A 22,091-nucleotide genomic window follows, 5' to 3' on the forward strand; every position below is an offset into this window, starting at 1 on the left:
CGTGCTTGCCTTTAGTCTGCAGAATTATTGCCTGAGTTACTTGTACTTATTCGTCAATTAAACTGACCGTAATGAATGCATAATTTTCAACGATAGTAAAGCATTATATAAGCAATTTGTTCTTTTATTATCAAATTCCACCACATTTGTATTCTATAGAAATGATTAGAATGCTTAGTAGAAACGTATTTTTAATAATCCTCAAATAATAGCTTCATCGACAGCTGTCACATTAAACATGAAAATACCCTCATATATTTGATGTAAAGAAAATTGTTCTACGTAAATCAAATGTCATGTTTTGAGCAAATGATATCTTTTGACTGTGTAATTTTCAATCGCGTGAAGTGAGTGTCTAATTATTACACTTTATCGGAAGGATGGTAATGTGCTACTTGTATATGCAGACATGGCCTAGTTAAAACAACGACTTAGATGTAAAAAAAAAAACACCCCAAAAGTGATCTTTTATGTATTTCTAATATACATGTATACTCAGAACTAAGATTTAAGCTTACGAAGATAAATGTTTAGCTTATTTCAAGTACAAAAAGTAATTGAATGTGGAACAATAAATGTTGCTGATGAAGAATTAGCACAAAAGATTAAAAAAAAATGCACAGTACATGAAATTAAGTGGTATATTACATTTTTTAAAATGTGAAATTTTTATCGATATGTTCTGAAAACTTCAAATCCCTCTGGAAACAGTTTCCCTCCTGGACACAGTCATGGTACACCATGCATTTAAAGTGAATTGATATGTGCAAATTAAATAAAAATAATTTATGTTTATTTTAAACTGCATACCATAGCACTTTCACAGTATGATTTTATAGGCTCCAAACATCCTCAAAACAATGTGAACCAAAATAAACTTTCTAGATTTTAATGTTTCAGTTAAGATTAGGAAACAATGCTAATAGAAAATACAATTTTAACTCTAGTATATAATTACAACAGCCAAAACATATTACTACCTATTAAGAAAAAATTCAAGGAGTAAAAATAATTCGCATGAAAGCGTTACAAAAAAATGCACAAAAATCCCCAGAAAAATGTTATTATATAATGAAAGTTGAAAAGTTTATAGCAGTATATTTAAGAAGCATATATGTTGTACATTTGTTATACAGAGAGGCAGTCACCATATACCAGCATACAATTAACTTGAAGCTATTCACTTTGCATATACACGTACAACTATCCATATATGAATCACTGTATTACAGGCGTTTCCTCTTTAGTTTCCATTTTTCAAGCGTTTAAACAAGAATGACAAATTAAAAGTCTTCTTTGAAATCTTCCTTTTTCTTTCTCAATTAGGGCCACACAGTACATGTTCATCCATCTCTACATTATATCGCCGTTCTTCGGCTTTTATCTGCTTTCTTCTCTGTAAGTGGGTTTACATGTCATGACTAAATATTAAACGTAATTTACAAAGAATTATAATCTTTCAACTAAAATTATTTCAACTGTAAGCATGTACAGTAAACAAGCCATAATTTGCTTTCAATAAGAATCCATAGCTTTTTTGATTTTATTTAATTTCATTATTAAGCAGAGAATAATTTTTTTAATAAGGAGTCACTTGCCACTTTTGTGAAATCATTACGATCTTGGCGCGAATAAATCTAATAAAGCTCAGATGCTTTAATGATATTAGATTTGATCACATATAAAAAATAATGATCTCCAAAAAGTCAAGTAATGATTCCTTCCTGCATGTACTTATATTTACATTATGTTTCAATTATTGTACGTGCAGTTAATTATTTTCATGATGCAAATCCCGTCCGTGCCCCAACAACGTACTAGTATGTCATTTAACACATTTCGATTGATACAAACTTATTACTGCCCGCCGCAAAGCAACTTTGTGGGGCTGTTGAACACTCCAATTTCAGGTTTTAATTGTGCCAACAATGAAATTTTCGAAATATAGAAGGTCTATCACAGGCAGAGGCACAACAAATAAAACTATTAAGGAATAAGAATAGGTGTAAAATTATAGGTACCTTTGGTATTGTTGATCGACAAGATAGCACATATTTCACTTTTTCTGGAAGGTATGGGAAAAATTGTTCCGTAAAGCACAGAACATACCTGGCATCGACGTCTTCTTCCCTTGGAACACCTAACGAGGAGCAATATATTAACTCCCATTGAATAAGGCTGTGATGACAGAGAAATATGCAAATAACATAGGAAAGGTGAGAAAAATGCATATCTATTGCAACTACTTACCAACAATTTTGCTGGTAATCAACCCAACAACAAAGACGAGGATTATAGCAATGAAATCAAACCACTGGAAAGACATGCCATAGATCTGATTGAAGCCTTCCCTGCAATTACAATTAGAAGTAAAGTATTAACAAACATTAGTATTTGAAATAAATACCATAGTTTGTGCCTTAAAAAACAATATATAGAACTTATCAATGGTTAATAAAATGTAGTATCACGAAACGTTTGGCAGTTACGTTTCCTTTGCAATTTTAATCTTTATAATTTATTGTATGTTACTAAACTATAACAATCGGTTGCTTGCAGAGATATGCAGAATGGACGTAATGCAATTTTGTGAATCGGGTTTCGGGTGAGTACAATGATTATCAATCTTTTAGTGAACTCGGTCTTCTGCACAGGGTTGTCTACCCTAAGCTAGTTAATTTTACCAAATTTCAGATTATGTTGTAATTGGATTGCGGTATTTTCTTACAACATAATTTTAAGTTAATTTCACAGTAGTTAAATGAGAAAATTAATACATCTTAGCACTTCTAAACAACAGGGTACAATTGCAATTTTGTCTCTACTATTTTTCTTTTTATACACTTTTAGTAATAATCTTTTGCTGCTAATAAAGGATTATTCTTTATATCACAAATTGTTGTTTTCACATATTTGAGCTTTTTGTGTTTTTGTATATATATATATATATATATATATATATATATATATATATATATATATATATATATATATATATATATATATATAACTTTTTCCCTATCATTAATCGTTAAATATTCTTTTATGTGGTGTCCTTAATTGGTAATATCATTTCACATCATCCATCTTCTTATTCACTTAAATTTTACGCTATATGATCTACTTTTAACCTAGAGCAACTGTAATTGGTTGGCTTTTAAGTTTTTATAGATCACGTACAAAAATATTACTCGTCAATTCTTCTGATTTTTTCAGGAATGAAATCATATGCGCGAAAAAAAAAATCGTATGATCTAGATTAGTAATTGATAGATATGATAAAAATTAAAATTGGATTTTAGTTATTTAGAAAAAGAAAGTTTAGAAACTAACGCAACCAGTTTATGGTAGTAAGAAACTTGTCATTGGTTGATTCTCTTTCTGACACATTAAAATAATTCATTTAGTGAAAAAAGAAACCGAATTCTTAAAAAAAAACATATTTTAATGCCAAGTATTCCTTTTAGAGAAACCCACATTTATTCAAACATCGGATTGCAACTTTCTATGTCCAACAGTTTCAGAGAATTTCCAACAAAAAATATTTTGTTAATGACAATATGTTTCTTTAGGCTTTAAGATACATAGAAATTTTTTATCCAAGTTTATACTAATGATCATCTTTATGATTTAAAAAAAATCAACAATTCAAGTCAAACAGTATAGAATTAATAACAATATCATGTAAACCTACAAAGGTATGGGGCTTGATGTAGATGCAGCGATAGTTGTATTGTAAGATACCAGAGTACTGTTCAAAAAACACATGTCTAGTGGAGCTGTCGCCAGTTTTTTCTCTACACTAGGGGGGCTGAGAACAATATTACCGATTGCCATCCACAGATAGAACCCTAAAGACACGATGCCTCCCGCTAACGCCCCCTAAAGAAACGAAGAGAAGTTTTTATTAGTGTGCATTTAACTATAAATAAAAATCATCATAAAATTAGATACATCTGTTAATCATTTTATGCTGAATTAATCAAAGCTTTAAGTCCAATTAAGAGCTACAAGTAAAACCCTTTCACAATACATGTTAGATACATGTTATGCAGTTAATGATTTTCAACAGTTCCTAAATGTTCAAAAAAATTTTAATGTACAAAGTATATAAATACATGAACAAAAGGTGAGAAAATTTATTCATTTTTTTGGAAAAGGTGGTTTATTTTTTTGTTTCTATCATAACTTCCTCAACGAGCATTCATATCTTATATGTACGAAGCTGCATAATAACCATTTTTTTTGTATTTTGTTAGCTATATCTTACCGCTGAAGTGGCAGATGTACAAAAGATACTGTAGAGAATGATCCCTGTGTATGGAGCGGTAGGTATTGTCATTACCATATGGGCAAGCTAAAGTAAAGTATGAGATTATGCTGCATATAACCTTAACCTTAACATACCTGCTTTTTTTTATTTCAGAAATCCTACCACGTTCCTCAAAAATAAATAAATCAAAATAAAGTTAGTGTTAAACCCAAAAAAATATTGAACTTAAATTACTCTAAAATGTATTTGCACATTATACAGGAAAAGTTGGAATGAGATTCAGAACGCTGACGACAATGTTAAGATAAATGATTGAATTAAAAATATCAGTTTGTACCGAGAGCGTGTCATGTTTTACCTTTAGTAAACTTCCTTTGATGTTAGCAAGCAGTAATGCCATTCCCGTAGATAAAAATGAAATAACCAGAACTAATAAAAAAAATAGATATATATTATAATCTTGCATTATAATATATCAATTTTCCAGGATTTATCATACTTTTCTTCATATTCTTATATACAATTATAAAATGCTCATTTGATAATTTTGTTACTGCCAATGAATATCAATTATGATCACATAACAGCAAAAAAAAATTATTCGTTTATAATTTGTTTAATTAAATAATGTTTTTACCTGTTAATTTCGAAGAAATAGTGAATCTTTTCTCGGACAGATTTGGCCATTTCATCTTGATGATATCTTGAAGAGTCATTGAAGATATAGCTGCATACCCACTCGACACTGTACTGTTAGGATGTAAATTAATTTAGCTGGGACAACGCCATCAATTTTAAAAAGATAGCTCAGAGTTTAAAAAAGAAGGGATGTCTTCGGTTTAGTGTTTACATGACAATGGCAAATACATCTAGCCATTTTATTTACTGTTTTGAAAAAATTGATAGTTATCAAACTCAAATGAATAAAGTGAATAAAGATACACAGTTCAGCTTATAAACAAAGACTTTAATGTCGATTTGTCCTTCAGAATAAAAATTTCCCGATATACTTTCTATTACAGAGATCCTTTTAAAATCAAATCATAAAAGTATTTTTTGAAATTTTAAACTGTCAAAAATGGAGTAAACATTGTGAAAAGTAAGCAAGCTCTATAAGACCTCAATGAAGCGCAGAATAGTCCAGCAATAAAAAGTCCGGTCATCCCCGGTGTATTCTGAAAAATCTCGGTCACCAAGGTGGGTAATATCTGATGTGAATATATAATATGATATTGCATTGTAAAAATAAGATTCATAAAATTGAAGTTTATTAAATATAGAGAATAGAGACAAATTTAAAAGCGTTTATTTCTGCTAGAATTAAAAATGTCCCTTTTGAACTTCAGGAAATATTTATTTTTACCTTAAAAGTAAATTATCATTTTTGTTTACTTTGAGCTCGTTCTTAAACTCAAAAATGTATTTAATTCTAGTTATCTGTTAGCCTGTTATCTGTAAATGTGAAAGAGAGTCCCTCTTCAACTTTGAAAACCACAACCATTTCATAAAAGAGATATTTTACAATGTAAGAGTAATTAAATATCTCTTAAATTAAGAACATATATCTGCATATTAATCGAATATTAAAAGCTATTAAAAGTTTTTTAAGTATTAAAAGCTTACAGTAATCACTCATCATCTGATGGTTTTTTATTGTTTCTTTTATATTTTTATAAGTACATGTATATGATATAAATATCATGACATGGCATTTATGACACAGTCATGTCCAAATGAGGCATCCAGCAAATTTCACTATTAGGGTACACATTGCGCTTCTCACTTCTTTATTTACTATGCAGAGACAACATCATGTAAATCTTTAGTTACATGAAGATTACCAAAACAATAATCTAGTGCGTTTGACTTGATATTAAAATATTTATACAGTCACACAATGTTCTAAATCATGTTTTTCTTTACAAACGTTAGAATATTAATCGGAGGTACACTTTACTTCGCCTTCTAAGAGTAAAGTTTATCTATTTCCTGTTATTTCAGAAATCAACAATACGGTGCGATATGTCCTACTTACCTGTTCATTACATGTAATGTAATGCTTCCGCATTAACACGAAGCTTATCGATGATATCACATTCTGATCATTCCTTTAAAAGGAATACTTGTCTTATATCGTAAACTTATACAATAAATACCCTTCTAACCTTCTTTACTATGAAGGGTAGTCGTGTTGAAAAATCCAGACCTGTAAAATTGTAAATTCAAATATACAATCGTGTTGGTGTTGTGAGCCAGAGTATGAATATGTGTAATTGTGATTGTTTAACCTACAAACACTCGGGCACAAAACTGATCTTTAAAATTTGACTCAGTTAATTTAACTTTCAACTTTGCTCATTTTAAATCCAAAGTTTCTGCATGTATGGCTTCATCCCCGGATATAGCACAGTTGACATGTTATAAATTGACAATTGTAAAGTCTACAAGTTTGTCGAATTTTGACATGACCTTATATGGCAAATGCCTTGCTGCTGGAAAAGGCATACCGTAATCGCCGGAATGGACTAAAATAACCATTTATAATATTCAGTTACACTGTTCTTATGAACGATAATATTTTCTTTGGGTCGAGAATATTATTTTGAAAAAAAAGTTACTGAGGTATGATTGAAACTCCACCAAACAAGAAGAGACGAATGTATGTTTAAATGGGTGTCGGTGTGACGAATGCGCTAGTTTCTGTTATATATAATTCCCGTGGACATCGGGTCATGGATCATACGATAAGGGTAAACTTTCACTAAAAAAAGAAATGCCCAATATCCATTCTAATATCGCTGAAATAATTTGACATGTACATGTATATCAAATAGGAAAATATATGTTGAACACGAAATTTTTCTTGGAAATGAGACGGCTCAAAAAATTTCTAATGGGAGAATATACTTTGTGCGGCATAGCGTTTGAAGATTGCCGTAAGGCCTATGTAGCTTCGTTGCTTACCATAATGCTAAGAATTTTGAGAGTAAATTTTATATTCCTCATTTAATTTTAATTAAACGACTTGCAAAAAAAATTGGTAATTTTTCGAAAAAAATGTATGTATCTATATATTTTTTCAAATATCAAAATGACTTTGTTATGCTAGTGCATCATAAATATTAAACAAGCTGTAGTTTTTATAAAACTTGTTAAAAAAATCATTAATTAAAGTAAAAATGTTGTCAAAAATTGAAAGGTTTTGAAGATATAAAAAAGGGATACTAGTATGTTTATGTTTTTATTATAAATTTTTTCTTCGAAAATCGAATTTCTGAAATTATGGAACAGGTGGGTTAAATAGATTTAATCCTATATGAACTAATAGAGTTTTACTCAGTAATTAAAATATACATATATACTGTAACGGCAGTAATCTTACAAAACTAAGCAGTTGCTTTACGGTAATGGATACATGTTTATAAGTGGCTGCAAAGCTGGAAAGCTTTCTGGATTTTTTTTATTAACCAGCTTTACTGAGGGTGTCTGGATTGAATCGACATTCAGGACGCCGTGCTTATAACCAGTAATTATTACCCGAAATCAAAACATTTTTTCAAAACTACTGTTTTCAGATATTAGTATTAATCCTTATTGATAACCCATTTTTAAATTAACCAGCAGGCCATTGACCCGTGATTTTTTTCTTCTTCGGGGGGGGGGGGGGGGGGGAGTGGGGGGTTTATGCGGTTATACATTCAAAGAGATCATGATATGTAAAATTTTCCACTTCTAAGATATCTGATATCGATTGCATTATTCACTCACATATTTTCTGGATTCTCTTGATATAATTGATACCGAGCTCATAATCTATTTTTCGAAAAATCGTATTTCCTAAAAAACGTTGTTAACCAGATATAATAAGATAAAATGTAATATTTCTTGTGTATTCTCTGCCCATTCCGGCGAGTACGACAGGCCTTTTCCTTCAGCTATCCGTGACGTCACTGTTTCCACATATGGTTATGTCAAAATTCGACAAACGTGTAGACTATACATTTGTTGATTTGTAATATGTCAACTGTGCCATTTTAGAAAACGGGGATAAAATGCAGAGATTACCGGTGGAAAATGCGTATTATAGTGACAGGTTACATGTAAATAACAAACAGCATTTCAAAGTTGCAAATGTACATCTGTAGGTAGAATTACATTAAAGGTCTGCGGAGACAACTTTCGAGTGCTTATATCCGAGTTTTATAGATTACAAGGTCAGAATTTTTGAACACGATTACCATCCACACTTTACCCTAAGCATTTCGCCTACCTGTGTGATATAAACTCTAGGGGTGCAATATATATATATATATATATATATATATATATGATGCAGAGATTACCTGTAGAATTCAATGGTTAACCGAATAGAAAACAATGTCCACAGCCGTCGCACACTATGAAACATTATATCTTTATCATGTCATTTCACATAAAACATATTAATTTCGTCTTGAGCGACCGCTGTGGACTCATTTTCCTCTTCAAAAAACTATGAGAAAATGTGCTGTTTTTCATCATTTTGACTACATCATAGAGTATGACAAAATGTTCAGGTCATTATTTCATTTTGAAAAATATAACGATGAAAAACTTGGTACTTTATATACACATGTATTTAAGATATTTTATGCATATTTTCATGAGATTGGAACATTTTTTGATATTTAGGGCAAACATTTTAAACTGTATCTCCTTGTTTGTTAAGAATAATTATTCAATACTTGATGTTTATTTCTTTTATTAATATTTTCTATAAGTATATGATATAGAATAGTAACATAGTAATTTTTATATTGCATCCTATATTAGCTCTTGGTCGCTGTATATCAGCCCGAGAGCCTCCGGGCTCGAGGGCTGATATACAGCGACCTCAGACATATACAGGATTGGGCCGACATACAGGATAGGGCCGACATACAGCGACATACAGCCCGCAACAGCGACCGAGGGTTAATATAGGATGTGATCGCAGTATCTCAGCCCTTTAGCTTAACGGAGCTTGGCAGATTTACAGCGTCCTCGGGCTAATATAAAATGCATTTTAAAAAATGCCATGTAATAATCTATATTATATATGATCTAAACGTGAACACTCACTCGCAGTAGACATGTATGTACATACCTGGTTAGGATTTTTTATTAATTTTGATGCCAAGGGATCACATCTGACTTTAACAAAATAGGCGTATGATACAAGACCCATTCCTCCCGCCAAAAAGACAGTAAGGCCCATTAAGGGGGCAACAATATAAAACATTCTGTAAAATAAATGAAAACTTTCTATTGAGAATAATACATATCCTTTCTCATATTACATCCTGTATCAGTCTGGGACACCAATATCAGCCAGAGGACTAAGGTCCAAGGGCGTAATAGGATGTAATATGGAAAAGGGTGTGTATTATCAAACATGTATTTATTACATACTTAGTATTAATAAAAACTGAATGCATTTTCTATGTCTCAGTACAATCAGGACAAAATAATGCGCGAATTACGTCACTTTGTTTTGTGACGTATGAATCATTGTACTAAATTTTAACGGTGGCGTAAAAAGTGTCCACATATTAAACGTCACAGGTAAAACTAGATAAGTTCCGCAAAGGGTCTGATACGGATCATAGTTTCACACTTGCATTGGCTTAAACATAGCACGTGACTGCCTGATATATCTCTATGTCCGTTCAAATTCGGTGAGAATGAATATTCGGCAACACTGCCGTCAATGGGCGATGCTTCGCCTACTTATTTCGACATTTCGTATAATTTAATATTTGGAGTAGTCTTCAAATGAGTTAGCTGAATCGCATTTGCAAATTCCCTGTATATTTTTACTAAGTACTATATGTAATAATATATAATTGGTTATTAAAATCGATATATAACTTATTTTTGAATAGTACGGTTATGTCATTGTAATTTTCGGCTCAACTTATTAATTCTTTTCTTTGATTTCATCTTTTCCCATTATCTACCGTACGCTTTTATTATAAATATTTATTTGTTAATAATTAAGGAATATAACTTACTTGTATGCATCTTTCAATGTAGGCATACACCCAATCCTCTGTACGGAGGACTGAGACAGGGGGAAGAAGAGGAGTTTGGCAGTGTTTCCAATCACAATGTTCCACATTGTGTATCGAAGAGTTAGGTCAAATTTAAAACTGAAATGTGGAAAACATTATCATAGGAGAAAGGCTCTCTAAACAAATCGCTTATAACATTAAGTAAGAACATGGTGTAAGGGATATATTTCAAATTCAAACAGGCTTGTTATATTTTGAATCAGAATATAATTTTTATGCAATAACTATGAATAAATTTGTTTGGAATGTACATGAATTCGAATGTGACCTTTCAGTATTTAAGAAAAGCAATTTAATCTACATGTAACAACATTCCTAAGTAGGTTATCTCAAAGCGACCTTTCAAGTACGAATAAATATATAAATGATAAACATTTAACCTTCTTGTTGTTGATGTTTTTGTTTATTTTCATGTTTTGATTTTTTTTTGGGGGGGGGTTGGGGGTTGGGGGTGTATTTTTTGAAAATTTGATCATTTGGTTACGATTTGAATATGTATAATGATTTTTTTTAATGGATTGAAATAATATGGAAATAAAGTTATCTATATTTTTATAAATGTCTTTGTTATTGAAAAAGTTACTCGAACTCTTATATTGTAAAGAATTAGTAAACAAATTTTATGATGCATTTGCTAACAGTTAGAGCTCTAATATTTTTTCTACAACCAAAACAAGTTTTCCAGTTTCTCTGATTTTTCTTCGCTCCTAAATTGAAATTTTCAAAAACTGTGAAAATGTTTGATAGGAAACATACCTAATAAAACTATATAGTTTTATAAATGCCTTTGTTATTAAAAAATTCAAAAAGTACCTCAAACGCTTTTATTGTCAAGAATAAGTAAACTCATATGATTCCTAATAAACCTATTTAGTTTAAGGTGTGTTTACTACCGATTAAGAAACTTATAATAAATATTTATTTCATATATGCAACCAAATTGTAAACATACTTCCAAATATCCAGCCTCTTTCCTTCTAAATTTATACGAATTACTTCAGATCCGCCTCCGACTATCAGTGATCCCTATCAAAATAATTATAATAAAATTTCCAATAAAAGGAAATCTTAACATAAAAGAAAGCATTAAATTTTGTGTTATTGTATTCTTTAAACATTGGTAGTGTTTCCTCAAAAATATGCTCGTCAAACCTCAGTCAGTGTAATAACATATCTATCGATATATCAAAGAACGCAAAACCATTACTGTATTCCATACAAATGCACACAAGCACGCTCGCACAGTGTTAATACCTTTATTAGTATCGCCAGTACTGAAGTTACCATGATGCTGAACTGTAAAACATCGGTCCAGATAACGGCCTTAATGCCTCCCTGTAAAAAAAAATTACTTGTATAAATATTACAAGTTAAGATAGAGAACTTTTTTTTACCCCTCTTGGTGCAATATGAGATGCAATTTCAAATGCATGGATATTTCTTGTTAAATAGTTATTTTCTACATAAATTTCAAATTAATAATAAAAATGGATAAAAAATGTTGGGTTTTTTTAATGGGAAGTTAATACAGTTCCTCGACACACCATATTTTATTTGATGGATTAATAAAAATATTTTTTTTAATTAGATTTTATAAAACATGGACCGATAAAAACTTTTTATTGTTTTATGGTTTTTTTGTATTGTTTTTTTCAGTGAAAATGGTTTTGAATGCAAACGGGGTATTTTAGAGGTTAAAAATTTGGTCTAAATTGATGCTTAATATATGCATGCCAAAGCTGGTATGGTAAAAGTTATAACTTTCTCATTAAAAAAAATCCATAAAAATTAACATCGATATTTTTTAATTTCTTTAAAATCTGGATAAAATTTTAAAAATAACAATTAGTCACATGAAGCAAAGTGCGCGCAGTCGCATTGCGATCTAGGCGATCCCAACGCGACAAATGAAGATGCCTCGTTGTTGCATCGCTGTATGAGACCCCACTGTGTGCACCTTGGCGTTTCACATTTCTTTAGAAAGCAGCAGGATCGCCTTTACGACGCAGTCCCGATGTGACAGGGGTTTAATGTACTGGTGTGTCGAACCATCTAAAGCTTTATGCCGTCTCCTCTTCAAAAATTAGGATATTTTATTGTTAGTAGTAGAGAAATCTTTCTTCGGACAAATAATGATTTTTTTTCAAACCTTATTAATTATGAAGATTTAAGTTATAGGCATAACTATCACCATCATAACAGGTTTTTTTGCATCAAATTTAAATTCTAAAAATACAGCTTATGATGCCTTAAAAGAAAACAAGACAGTGAAAATTCTTATTAGTTTTTTTAACTCATTTTTTCAGTTTGGATATCGATTTGTTTACAAATGACCGATGGCATGTGCATTATTTAGTCAACTTCTGTTAAAATCAAATAATTGGTGAAATAATTTATGACACAATTATGTAAGGATAAATCTATTTATAATGGAGTTTAAGGGAAAACACCAATGGGGATCGAGTGAAAGTTTCATACTTTTATTCAAGATTTTATATAGAATTTTAACCTTGTGACCTAGAAATCAATAGAGTTTTTATGCCATTAGAAGTTGTAATATTAATTTTCATTCCTAAAACTCTAATGCATTTAAAGATATTGCCTAGACAGGAAACAATATTGTTACAGACGGAAATCAAAGGACTGAAAGCCGATCTCTTCTAATGTGTAGTTATGCGTAATATTTAGTAAAGACTGTTACGTTTTGTTTTGTTTCCAAAGCACGTAATTAATATCTTTAAAAATCGCTAAAGTTATTTGCAAACAAAAATAACAATAGATTTGACAAAACACCTCACTATTTGGTACAGCGGAAGCTTCTACTTTGATGCTGTTCGGAGTTTTGTTAACTTTTGCATTTATGTTATTTATAGAAACACTTGCTATTTGCATCCCTAAAAATGTAGGAAATGATGACCTTAACCCTCGACTTGTTGACCTCAAAATTAATGATATATCTGTACAGGTAATTTTCATAATTAATAGCTTCTATACTTATGGTAGATGAAAGCTACAACAGAGGTGTGTGATTCCATTTTGACATCATTCAATATCTTAGCTCAAGCCATATTGATTTTTCAAAGCAATACTTTTCACTTGTGCTCCAACAGCCATCTTGCTTTGATATGGTTCTAGTTTTTTAATAAACAAAAATCATGTCCAACTGATGACATCCTAATTAAACAAAAACGTTTCAACACTAGGTGTGATTGGAGATCCTGGTTACAATTTTGATCAACCCGTATGGACTGTATGATTAAAAAAAGATACATACTAATTATGATGAGATGTACTCACAACTGCGGTGTAGATCATACTGCAGACTGACACAATCACTACACACAGCCAAACTGGCACTCCCAAAACTAGAAACAAAAAGTGAAGAATTCAACTAAAACATTTTTTTCATTCATCTTCGAAGGTATTCTAAAAATTGACACGGAAATAAAGCACTGGTCAAAACATATAAAATATACGAAAAGCCATACGCTCTGTAAACTTTAACCTACAGTTAAGGTCTAATTTGTAAAGGCAAATAAAGGAAGAAAGGTAATCAGGAAATCATTCCAATGCTTATTTTAAGTTTGCAATTTTTAATCATTTTATAATATGGGAGATAATTTTACACAGAATAGATGAGAGTAGGTATTAGTAAGTTATATGTTTTTGCATTAAAAAGAAATAAATATAAATTATCCTCAAAATGAAAGGCTTGATATAAGGTTACTACGTTATACATACCTGATTCTACTGCTGTAGAAACACCGTAAGTAACGATGCCAAGATATATAAACTGAAATGTTATAAAATATTTCAAATGTTACACAGCTTCTTTTCCTAAACAAAAACGGAAAGTTGTTTTGACCACTTAACATTCGAAACATCCTGAAATCAAAAATACTTTGGAATTAGCTTAAACTTTTAGAAATTAATACATATTATTACTGGACGCTAAAATTGTTGGTAATGGACATAACCAAGAAAAATGTCCCCGTTATTAAATATGAGATCTCGCTTTGCTCGGCGCAAAAGTTTATTGTGTTTTGAAAAATGTATAACAGCATATAATTAGGAGTTAAAACTGGTTATCAAACATCAAATACAACGGAAATTTTCATTTTGGGTGATAAATAAGCAACGTACAAAATATTTTTTTTCTTTTGATGAAGGACGAAATATTATTTGTATACAATGAGATGTTGTAAAAGAGCGCTAAGAATAGGGCCAAAGTAACGACGAAAAGTGATCCCCGTAGAATGTTGACCCAGGAGTAAAATATCTTCGGAGAAAACTGACCCAGAGTCAGTAAGTTATGGCAAGTAGGGTCCTTTTTCTACAGTAGAAAACAATTCAAGATCTGTAGATCTACGACCCCAACACATTGAAAACTGAATATAGAATTTTGACCTCGCCCATAGCTACATAGAAATTTAAGAAATTAGGAACGATACGTGTGGAATTCATGTTTGGCGAGGGAAGGGGGAGGGGGCAACAAAAGCAAATGAAAGATTGGGCAGAACTGTGGATACTCTGTTACAAATATAACATCAGTTTGATCAAAGCAATGTCTGTGTTTGTTTTGAAGTACTCGTCAGCTTGCCTAGTGGAACACTTCGCTAAGTCTTTTTATGTACATAAAGGTACACACAGTAAAGATGATGCGCTCGCTTACGCTCCTTTTGTTATATTACGCTCGCTTTGCTGAATAGGCACTACTAGTAGATGATTTCGTTGATAAACCTAAGTAATGACTACGTATTGTTTATTCTAAGAAGAAAAAAACCCTTTAATGGCCAGACGTCAAAAAATGAGGGGGGTAGGGAAATTTCTTTATAATTTTTACCTGCTCACAAAGACTTGGGAGCTCGTTATAGATTCAATTTTCGACGTGTAAACTTAAAAATGTTCCCATGGGAGGAGAGGTATGGAAGTCGACTCCGATGTTTTTACCATAAACAAAATGCCAAGCTCTTGTAAATTAAGCTGGCTAAATATTATATAAAAATAAACAACACTGTTTTGTAAATGAAGAATTGGTTTGAAAATTTGAAGCAAAATTGCTCTTGACAGTCGTTCACAGTGGCTGATCCAGGATTTGTTGAAAAGGGGGCCCAGGGCGGCCGGGGCTCCCGGGTTTTAAGGTGTTAAAAGACACTTTTATGAGCTATTCTAGTTAGACCTGACATATTGTAAGAACGATAAATAACAACAAAAACTGTTTTGACATTCTTTATCTACAGGTCTTAAATATTTTGTTAAAATTTTGATCACAAAAAGGTCGCCCGGGCCCCCGCCCCCCCCCCCCCCCCTAAATCCGCCAGAGGTTCATAACATTGAATACTGGTATAACAAAGCTCGGTCATACACTGACTGTGTCGTCGAACGCTGTTTACCTGACGGATGTAATTTGTCTCAAATAGACTTTATAATGAATATTATCTGTAACGAACTGTCAAGTGCAATACGGTATGCGTAAAGGACCATCCTTCCCGACTTTCTGTATGCAGAATGTAACAGATTGATGATGACTTTTTTTTCCTTATCATCAAACTACTTTTCCGAGATTTGTAATAAAAAAAACAGCTGTTGTTTCTTCTTTTAGAAACTGCTATAAACGAGTGTGAATGCCTGGGACACTTACATTGAAAAACCAAAGAAAGCTAAAGTCATGTAGGAATATGGCCGTATTGATTACTAGATTTAAATGTTTATAAATGCCAGTGTTTTTCGAGAGTGGTAATAAAAAAACCCAGCTGTTTTTCTTCTTTTTAAAAACTGGTATAACTAGTATGAATGCCTGGTACACTTACTAGTATATGAAAATCCAATCAAAGTTTAAGTTATTTCGGAATATGGCAGTATTAATCAGATTTTAAATGTCGTTTATAGATACCAGGGTTGTATTCAAAGACGTTTGCTAATATAATGTATTTTACTTAATATTTGTGTTAAACAATATAAGAACGATATATGTTATTTAATTTTTTATATATTGTTAAAACCATTATCCATATTTAAGTTTCTTAATTTAGAAAATGTATTATTTTCTCAAAATTAACATTACATGCTTTGACTGCTAGTCCTAGTTTATCAAACTAAACAACATATCCAGCTCTCTGTTCGGATTAAGTTGAAGGAATGTACAATCACGTAGGTAAACGTAAGGATACTGTTATACCTAAAATACTAGGAATAAGTAATTTAAAACGGTAGAAGATTTAGACAAAGAACGCCGATATTAGAAGAAAGGATACTTTGCAGACACCCAGAGCATTAATGATCCAATACGATAAATCTGTTTTCGATTAAATGATCTTTAAAGTAGCAAGACGAAGACTTTAGCAAACAGATGTTGCAGCGCAGTAAAACCTCGTAACATGGATAGTGAATGTTGTTCGTCGGTCACGTTTTTTATATCGATAATGCTATCAATAAATTTTAAAAATAGAACGGGGGTTGTTAGGAAATTATTGAGACATTTACTCTTACTTCTATGGGGAAAAAGATAAACCATTGAAATTTCATCAAAAAGTAAATCAAGTCATAGACATCATTAGATCATTCCTGGTAAGCTGACAAACTTGCTTAAGCCAGTGACCCTGAGCAACCCCAAATTCATCACAACGTCATTTTAATTTTTCTTGGGGTCAAAAAATTAAACATCAGATCGGCCTTAAACGTTAACATAAGATATTTATGTCCACATACTAACGTGAATAAAGAACAAGGTCCATAAATTTAGCTTTACAATTGGTCAGTTTCCTATATCTTTATGCAAAGCTTTTCTTCAAGGAGATTTATACAGTCTAAAAATGGCCACGACCGTCATGCCCTATAAGATATCTTTTTTTAATGTGATTTCACAAATCAGAGACCAATGTCGGTTTTCAGTTATTTTATATGAATTTTTCATGTATTTTTTGAAAGTTAAACGAAGGAACTGTATTTTTGAGCTTAAGATATAATAATATGCCATTAGAGTAATCATTCCTAACAGTGGATTGCGCTTTTCATAATTTTGGTTTAATAATTACTTCATGGTACTGCACTTGTTTCCTAGTACTTAGTTGTGTGGGAAATAATTTAAATAAATACAATTCATCACCAATATAGAGTACATTCTGTCATCGCAAATAAACAGAATTTCATTATATAGTGACTTGTATCTTGAAATAATTTCAATGTGTTTTCATTCGTAATAATGAGATGCATGTTACTCGTTGTGATGAGTCATTTTGTCAATTCTTATGGTGGCCGCTTATAGGATCCTTTAACAGCCACCAAAGTATCTTGTTGTGATAAAAGAATTTCTTTTTTTTTCTTGAATACATAAATGCAAATTCTTTAATTTTAAGTTTATTTGTATATGAGTTATAAGTTCCGTTACTTTCTGTGTACTGCATGTGCAATAAAAAGTACAATATTGTAGAGACTTTTTTACATATTTAAAACCAAAACAAAAGATACTGAAAAACATTATTTTTTAAGGGGGTCATTATACTTCTTCACGTGAATCGAGCTCATTTTTATGAAAATGACAATTATTCTTCAGAAAAATGGGTATGCTTTCTACGTAGAATAATGACTGGGGTCTACGTCGAAAATGGCCCCGATTATTATTCTACAGAGTTCCTTATTCTGTTTTTCAGGGGCAATGTTGCATACTAAAAAGTTTTATGAAACTTTTGAATACATACATAGCATACAAGAGTAGTTAAGATATTTGGTTCTATCTAGGTATCTCAAAACTTCACTTCATTGCCTTATTGTCTGCCTCTCTCTCTCTCTCTCTCTCTCTCTCTCTCTCTCTCTCTCATACACACACACACACACACACACACACACACAAATCCTATACTGTTAAATTTCTACACTACTACTACACTTGTAATCGTACAACTTACGAAATATTAAAAATGTACAATGTGTTAAAAGATCTCGATTAAATCTATAAAGGAAGATTACTCACCCAAAATATAAACGAAAGAATGGTTGTAAGAATGCGTACAGTGTTGTTTTTGTATCTCAGTTTAAAGTACTAAAATAAAACAAAACATAGATGATTATTTTTATGAAAATTAATTCACACTCCGTTATTTTCAAATATTTTATATGTAACAACTTCATTTCCATAATGCTAGATAAAATAATGCCTATTTTCATTTTAAACTTCTGCAATTTTTAAGCAGACAAGGATTAATAATAAAACCTCGATTTCTTACTTCATTAACACTGGTTATTCTTAATGGATGAACAATAGGAATTATTATCCTGGCACATAACCAGTATGCAAACCAAAATCCAACGCCGGTAAATGTTGCTAGGAAACCATATAGGTAGGTCTCTGCAGGCACCCCCAGAATCAAAATGGACGACTGTGACGTTACCATCAAAGAAAACATAACTGGTAGAAAATTTAAATTTCGGTTTCCAAGGTGATATTCTGCCGTCGTTACTTGGCGTCCCCCAGTGCATGCATAGTAGAGTCCTATGCTCAAAGATACACACAACGCAAGAACACATACAACGTAATCTGCCACGCCAAACGTTGTTTCCTGCAGCATTTCTCCTTTTCGGCCCTACAAGATAATGCCAATAACCCTGTTTTATTACTAAGTATATAATAAAAAGCAGTATCACAACTGGTTATATGGTTATATGGTTGATAGGACTATTGATGTCAGTCTGACGTGATTATGCGCCGTAGCAATACGCAAACTTATTTGAGATTCGAAATACGAAATCCAATACTACATGTAGTATACAAATTAATTTCATGAAACAAAATTCAAAATCGACGTAACAATTTTATATGAAACTAAGTCATCGATTGTAGATTTTGGTAGAAGATGTTACTAATGTTGACCTAGTGTACTTGCTCGGTGTTTATTGTATACGTAGATCTGAATAAATATATCTCTACATCTGTCGCTAAGATTGTAGGGTAATGATTTTTGTCAACCTTATTCTGAGAAAAATTGTAGCTTTGTAAAACAACATACATGTGCAATGTCGCTTTAAAAAATTAGTGGCTTTATAGATTACTCCAATCCAGTGTAGACGTACGCTTCCAACATCGCAAGTCACGAAAATTTAAAAATGTAAAAAATTATATGACTAAAGGCTTTTAAGGAAATAAACTATTATATTGATAATCTGTTTTAGCAATTATTAACTCTGATAGATTTTCAAAATACTAGAAAGTACATTTGAAGGATGTACCAGTAGGTTTGTCTAGTTTTGTTACGAGGCCATCTTCATATTGTCGCTGTAAAGAAATGCACCTTACCTCGGTAGCCATCACTTATACTTGGGCTGAGAGGTCTGGATTTCTAAAGCTCCCCTGCTGTTCTTTTATGTTTGCGTAACATAGCTGCCACTTTTGTGCGCGAGTTGTCTACAAGGGAGTTGTTACATGACGAAATCTTCTTCGAAAGTCTTTGAGTTTGAAAGTAGAGCATGCCTTTGAATTCCAGGTATTAACTCTTGAATGAAATGTGGCGATAACAAACAGTGTTCTAAATCAAATAACCAAAGAAAATACATAAAAATCAGGAGCAGAGCAAACACAAAAAAATCCGTAGACAATTCGGTAAATTATAATGGCCTAACAATAAATATGAAAAACGTAAGCATTCTACCTAGAGGAAGATAGTATATGCTGACAAGGTCGTTGTGGCGTTCCTTGGTAAGGGTTTCTTTTTGTTGTCTGGGCATTTTTATGTGTGGACAGCTTTGTTATATTTGCTGCAGAGTCGTCTTCAGTTTAGGTCTTCTCTTGTTTGCATTCAAACAGGTTCAAGTAGTACAATGACTGTAGCTTTTTTTGGAGAAACCTTTTCCGTGGAAAGTCACAAACAGAGTGATAATCCAACAATTCGTAGTAGTCCATCACCGAGAAACGCAGGGGATTCTTCACAGTAAAAAATTTATTGAAAGTACAACTAATTTGAGTAAATAAATCAAATAATTTTAAACTCTTAAATACAACACTCTTAAAACATGTTCTTTAACTGTGTTGTTATAGCTATAATGATATTGACTATTTTAAAACGGATTAAAATCCTTTTTTCATAATTTTAATCAAATACAATTTCAGTTATCCAGATCATCACAATTTTGAAAATAAACATGCATAAATAAGAATTGGAATGCAAATCAAAGCCATGTTTTGTCAGCATTACACTAGATTTTTGAAAGTAATGCATTACACTACGTATACCATTACTTATGTTAAATTTGTGGCATTACAAATTGATAACATTAGTTTGAAAATATGTAATACATTGCAACGCATTACCATTACATGTACATTTGGGAATTTCCCAATCCTGGTGTTAATAACATTTTTGACAAAATATTTGATTATTTTAGATAACAAGACGCTACGTCGCCTACTTGAGCAACAACGTCTCGCTGGCTTATGCGTATTGCTTGCTACACAAGCCATCAACGTTATAACTTGCTTGGTCAAGTAATCATAGTGTAAATTAAAAACTTTCCCGGAAGATGAAAGATACGTATATATAATGAAAATGACGTGTAGGAAAGATAGTGGGCAGAAGACGAGTATTAAGTATGATTATCAATAATTAACCGTTGATCAGTGCCATATAATTGTTTTTATCGTACAGATGATTACAGACTCATCGATTTTTATGCTGGCATGCCCTAAACTAAATAACGCTATGATGTTATATATTTTAAATTGTATACTTTTGTAATCTTTTATTTCTTTGAATTATAAATTTGAAATTTGAAGATTCATGAGCCAAGGTCGGTATACTTATTTAGAACTACATAAGGAGTCAAAACCACACACAGACTTCCGTCTAGTCAACAACATCGCCCTTTTCTGTCAATTCAAAAACAATTTGTTGGGATTATTAATTTATTATTTATAAAATTTAGATTCAATAATTTCCTAGATTTACAATCTAAAATCATTATACCATGTTATACTGATTCTGTTATTGTAAAAATGCATCTAATGGAATTTTTGTTAAATCACACTGGACGTTTTTCATTAATTCAAGAACGCCACTTGGCTTTTTCGTCAAGAAAAACAGGTTTTATTCTGGTTGATGGATGTTCAGCTCCTTACAAAATGTTAAGAAACTTACACTGAAGAATGATCTATTAAATCTTTAAGTGATCATCTTTTAAATTTCCAACGAAATGTGGAATGAAACCGAAAGGTTAGGCCCTATATTTAATTTCCTCAGAACGTTATATCTGCTTATACATTTTAGAAAACAATTCTGACAGTGAGTAAACTGGCACACATAACTACAATACATGTATGTCTGTTCCTGGTGATGGCAAAGGTAAATTAAACAAAGTTCATTTCCTCAAAAACATATCAATAAAGTTGTTCAAATCATTCGTCATTTTTAACACATGTTCAATAAATCAATTAACATGCTTACAAATAGCAACCTCATTGAAATTTTTAAATCTTAATAAATAATTATATTTATTTTATTTGTTTTCTTCAATTTCAAGCAAAATACTATAAGGAAACAACTTTGGGATATGAAATAATTAATAATTGTTTGATTTTGGTTAGTGGTGGTAAAAAATGTTTATTATTTTTAATCGAGCAAAGAATTTTTATATCACACCTATCATTTACAATTACAATTGGCTAACTATACTGTACTTGGTATACGATAAAAAAAATTTGCTGCTGTAAAAACTGTACTTTGTTTACCCCTACCCTCCTC

The 22,091-nt window shown here is 31.5% G+C and overlaps 1 protein-coding gene across 1 annotated transcript; it reads right to left on the minus strand.

The window, feature by feature from the left end:
• Positions 1 to 900: 900 nt before the first annotated feature.
• On the minus strand, positions 901 to 21,861 carry LOC105326198 (sodium-coupled monocarboxylate transporter 1-like). The gene is made up of 18 exons (XM_066073135.1): positions 20,007 to 21,861; positions 19,655 to 19,883; positions 18,588 to 18,944; positions 18,335 to 18,403; positions 14,107 to 14,158; positions 13,663 to 13,730; positions 11,620 to 11,700; positions 11,318 to 11,391; positions 10,306 to 10,443; positions 9,399 to 9,534; positions 5,393 to 5,481; positions 4,911 to 5,023; positions 4,632 to 4,702; positions 4,271 to 4,357; positions 3,695 to 3,882; positions 2,251 to 2,351; positions 2,022 to 2,140; positions 901 to 1,396 (listed from the first exon to the last, which is right to left on the minus strand). Exons 2-18 carry the CDS (start codon positions 19,664 to 19,666, stop codon positions 1,319 to 1,321), a joined length of 1,833 nt encoding a protein of 610 aa, XP_065929207.1. The 5' UTR covers positions 19,667 to 19,883; positions 20,007 to 21,861; the 3' UTR covers positions 901 to 1,318.
• Between the last annotated feature and the right edge of the window lie 230 nt (positions 21,862 to 22,091).

The sequence above is a fragment of the Magallana gigas genome, chromosome 10 (assembly GCF_963853765.1).
Source record: "Magallana gigas chromosome 10, xbMagGiga1.1, whole genome shotgun sequence".
NCBI classification, from domain to species: domain Eukaryota; kingdom Metazoa; phylum Mollusca; class Bivalvia; order Ostreida; family Ostreidae; genus Magallana; species Magallana gigas.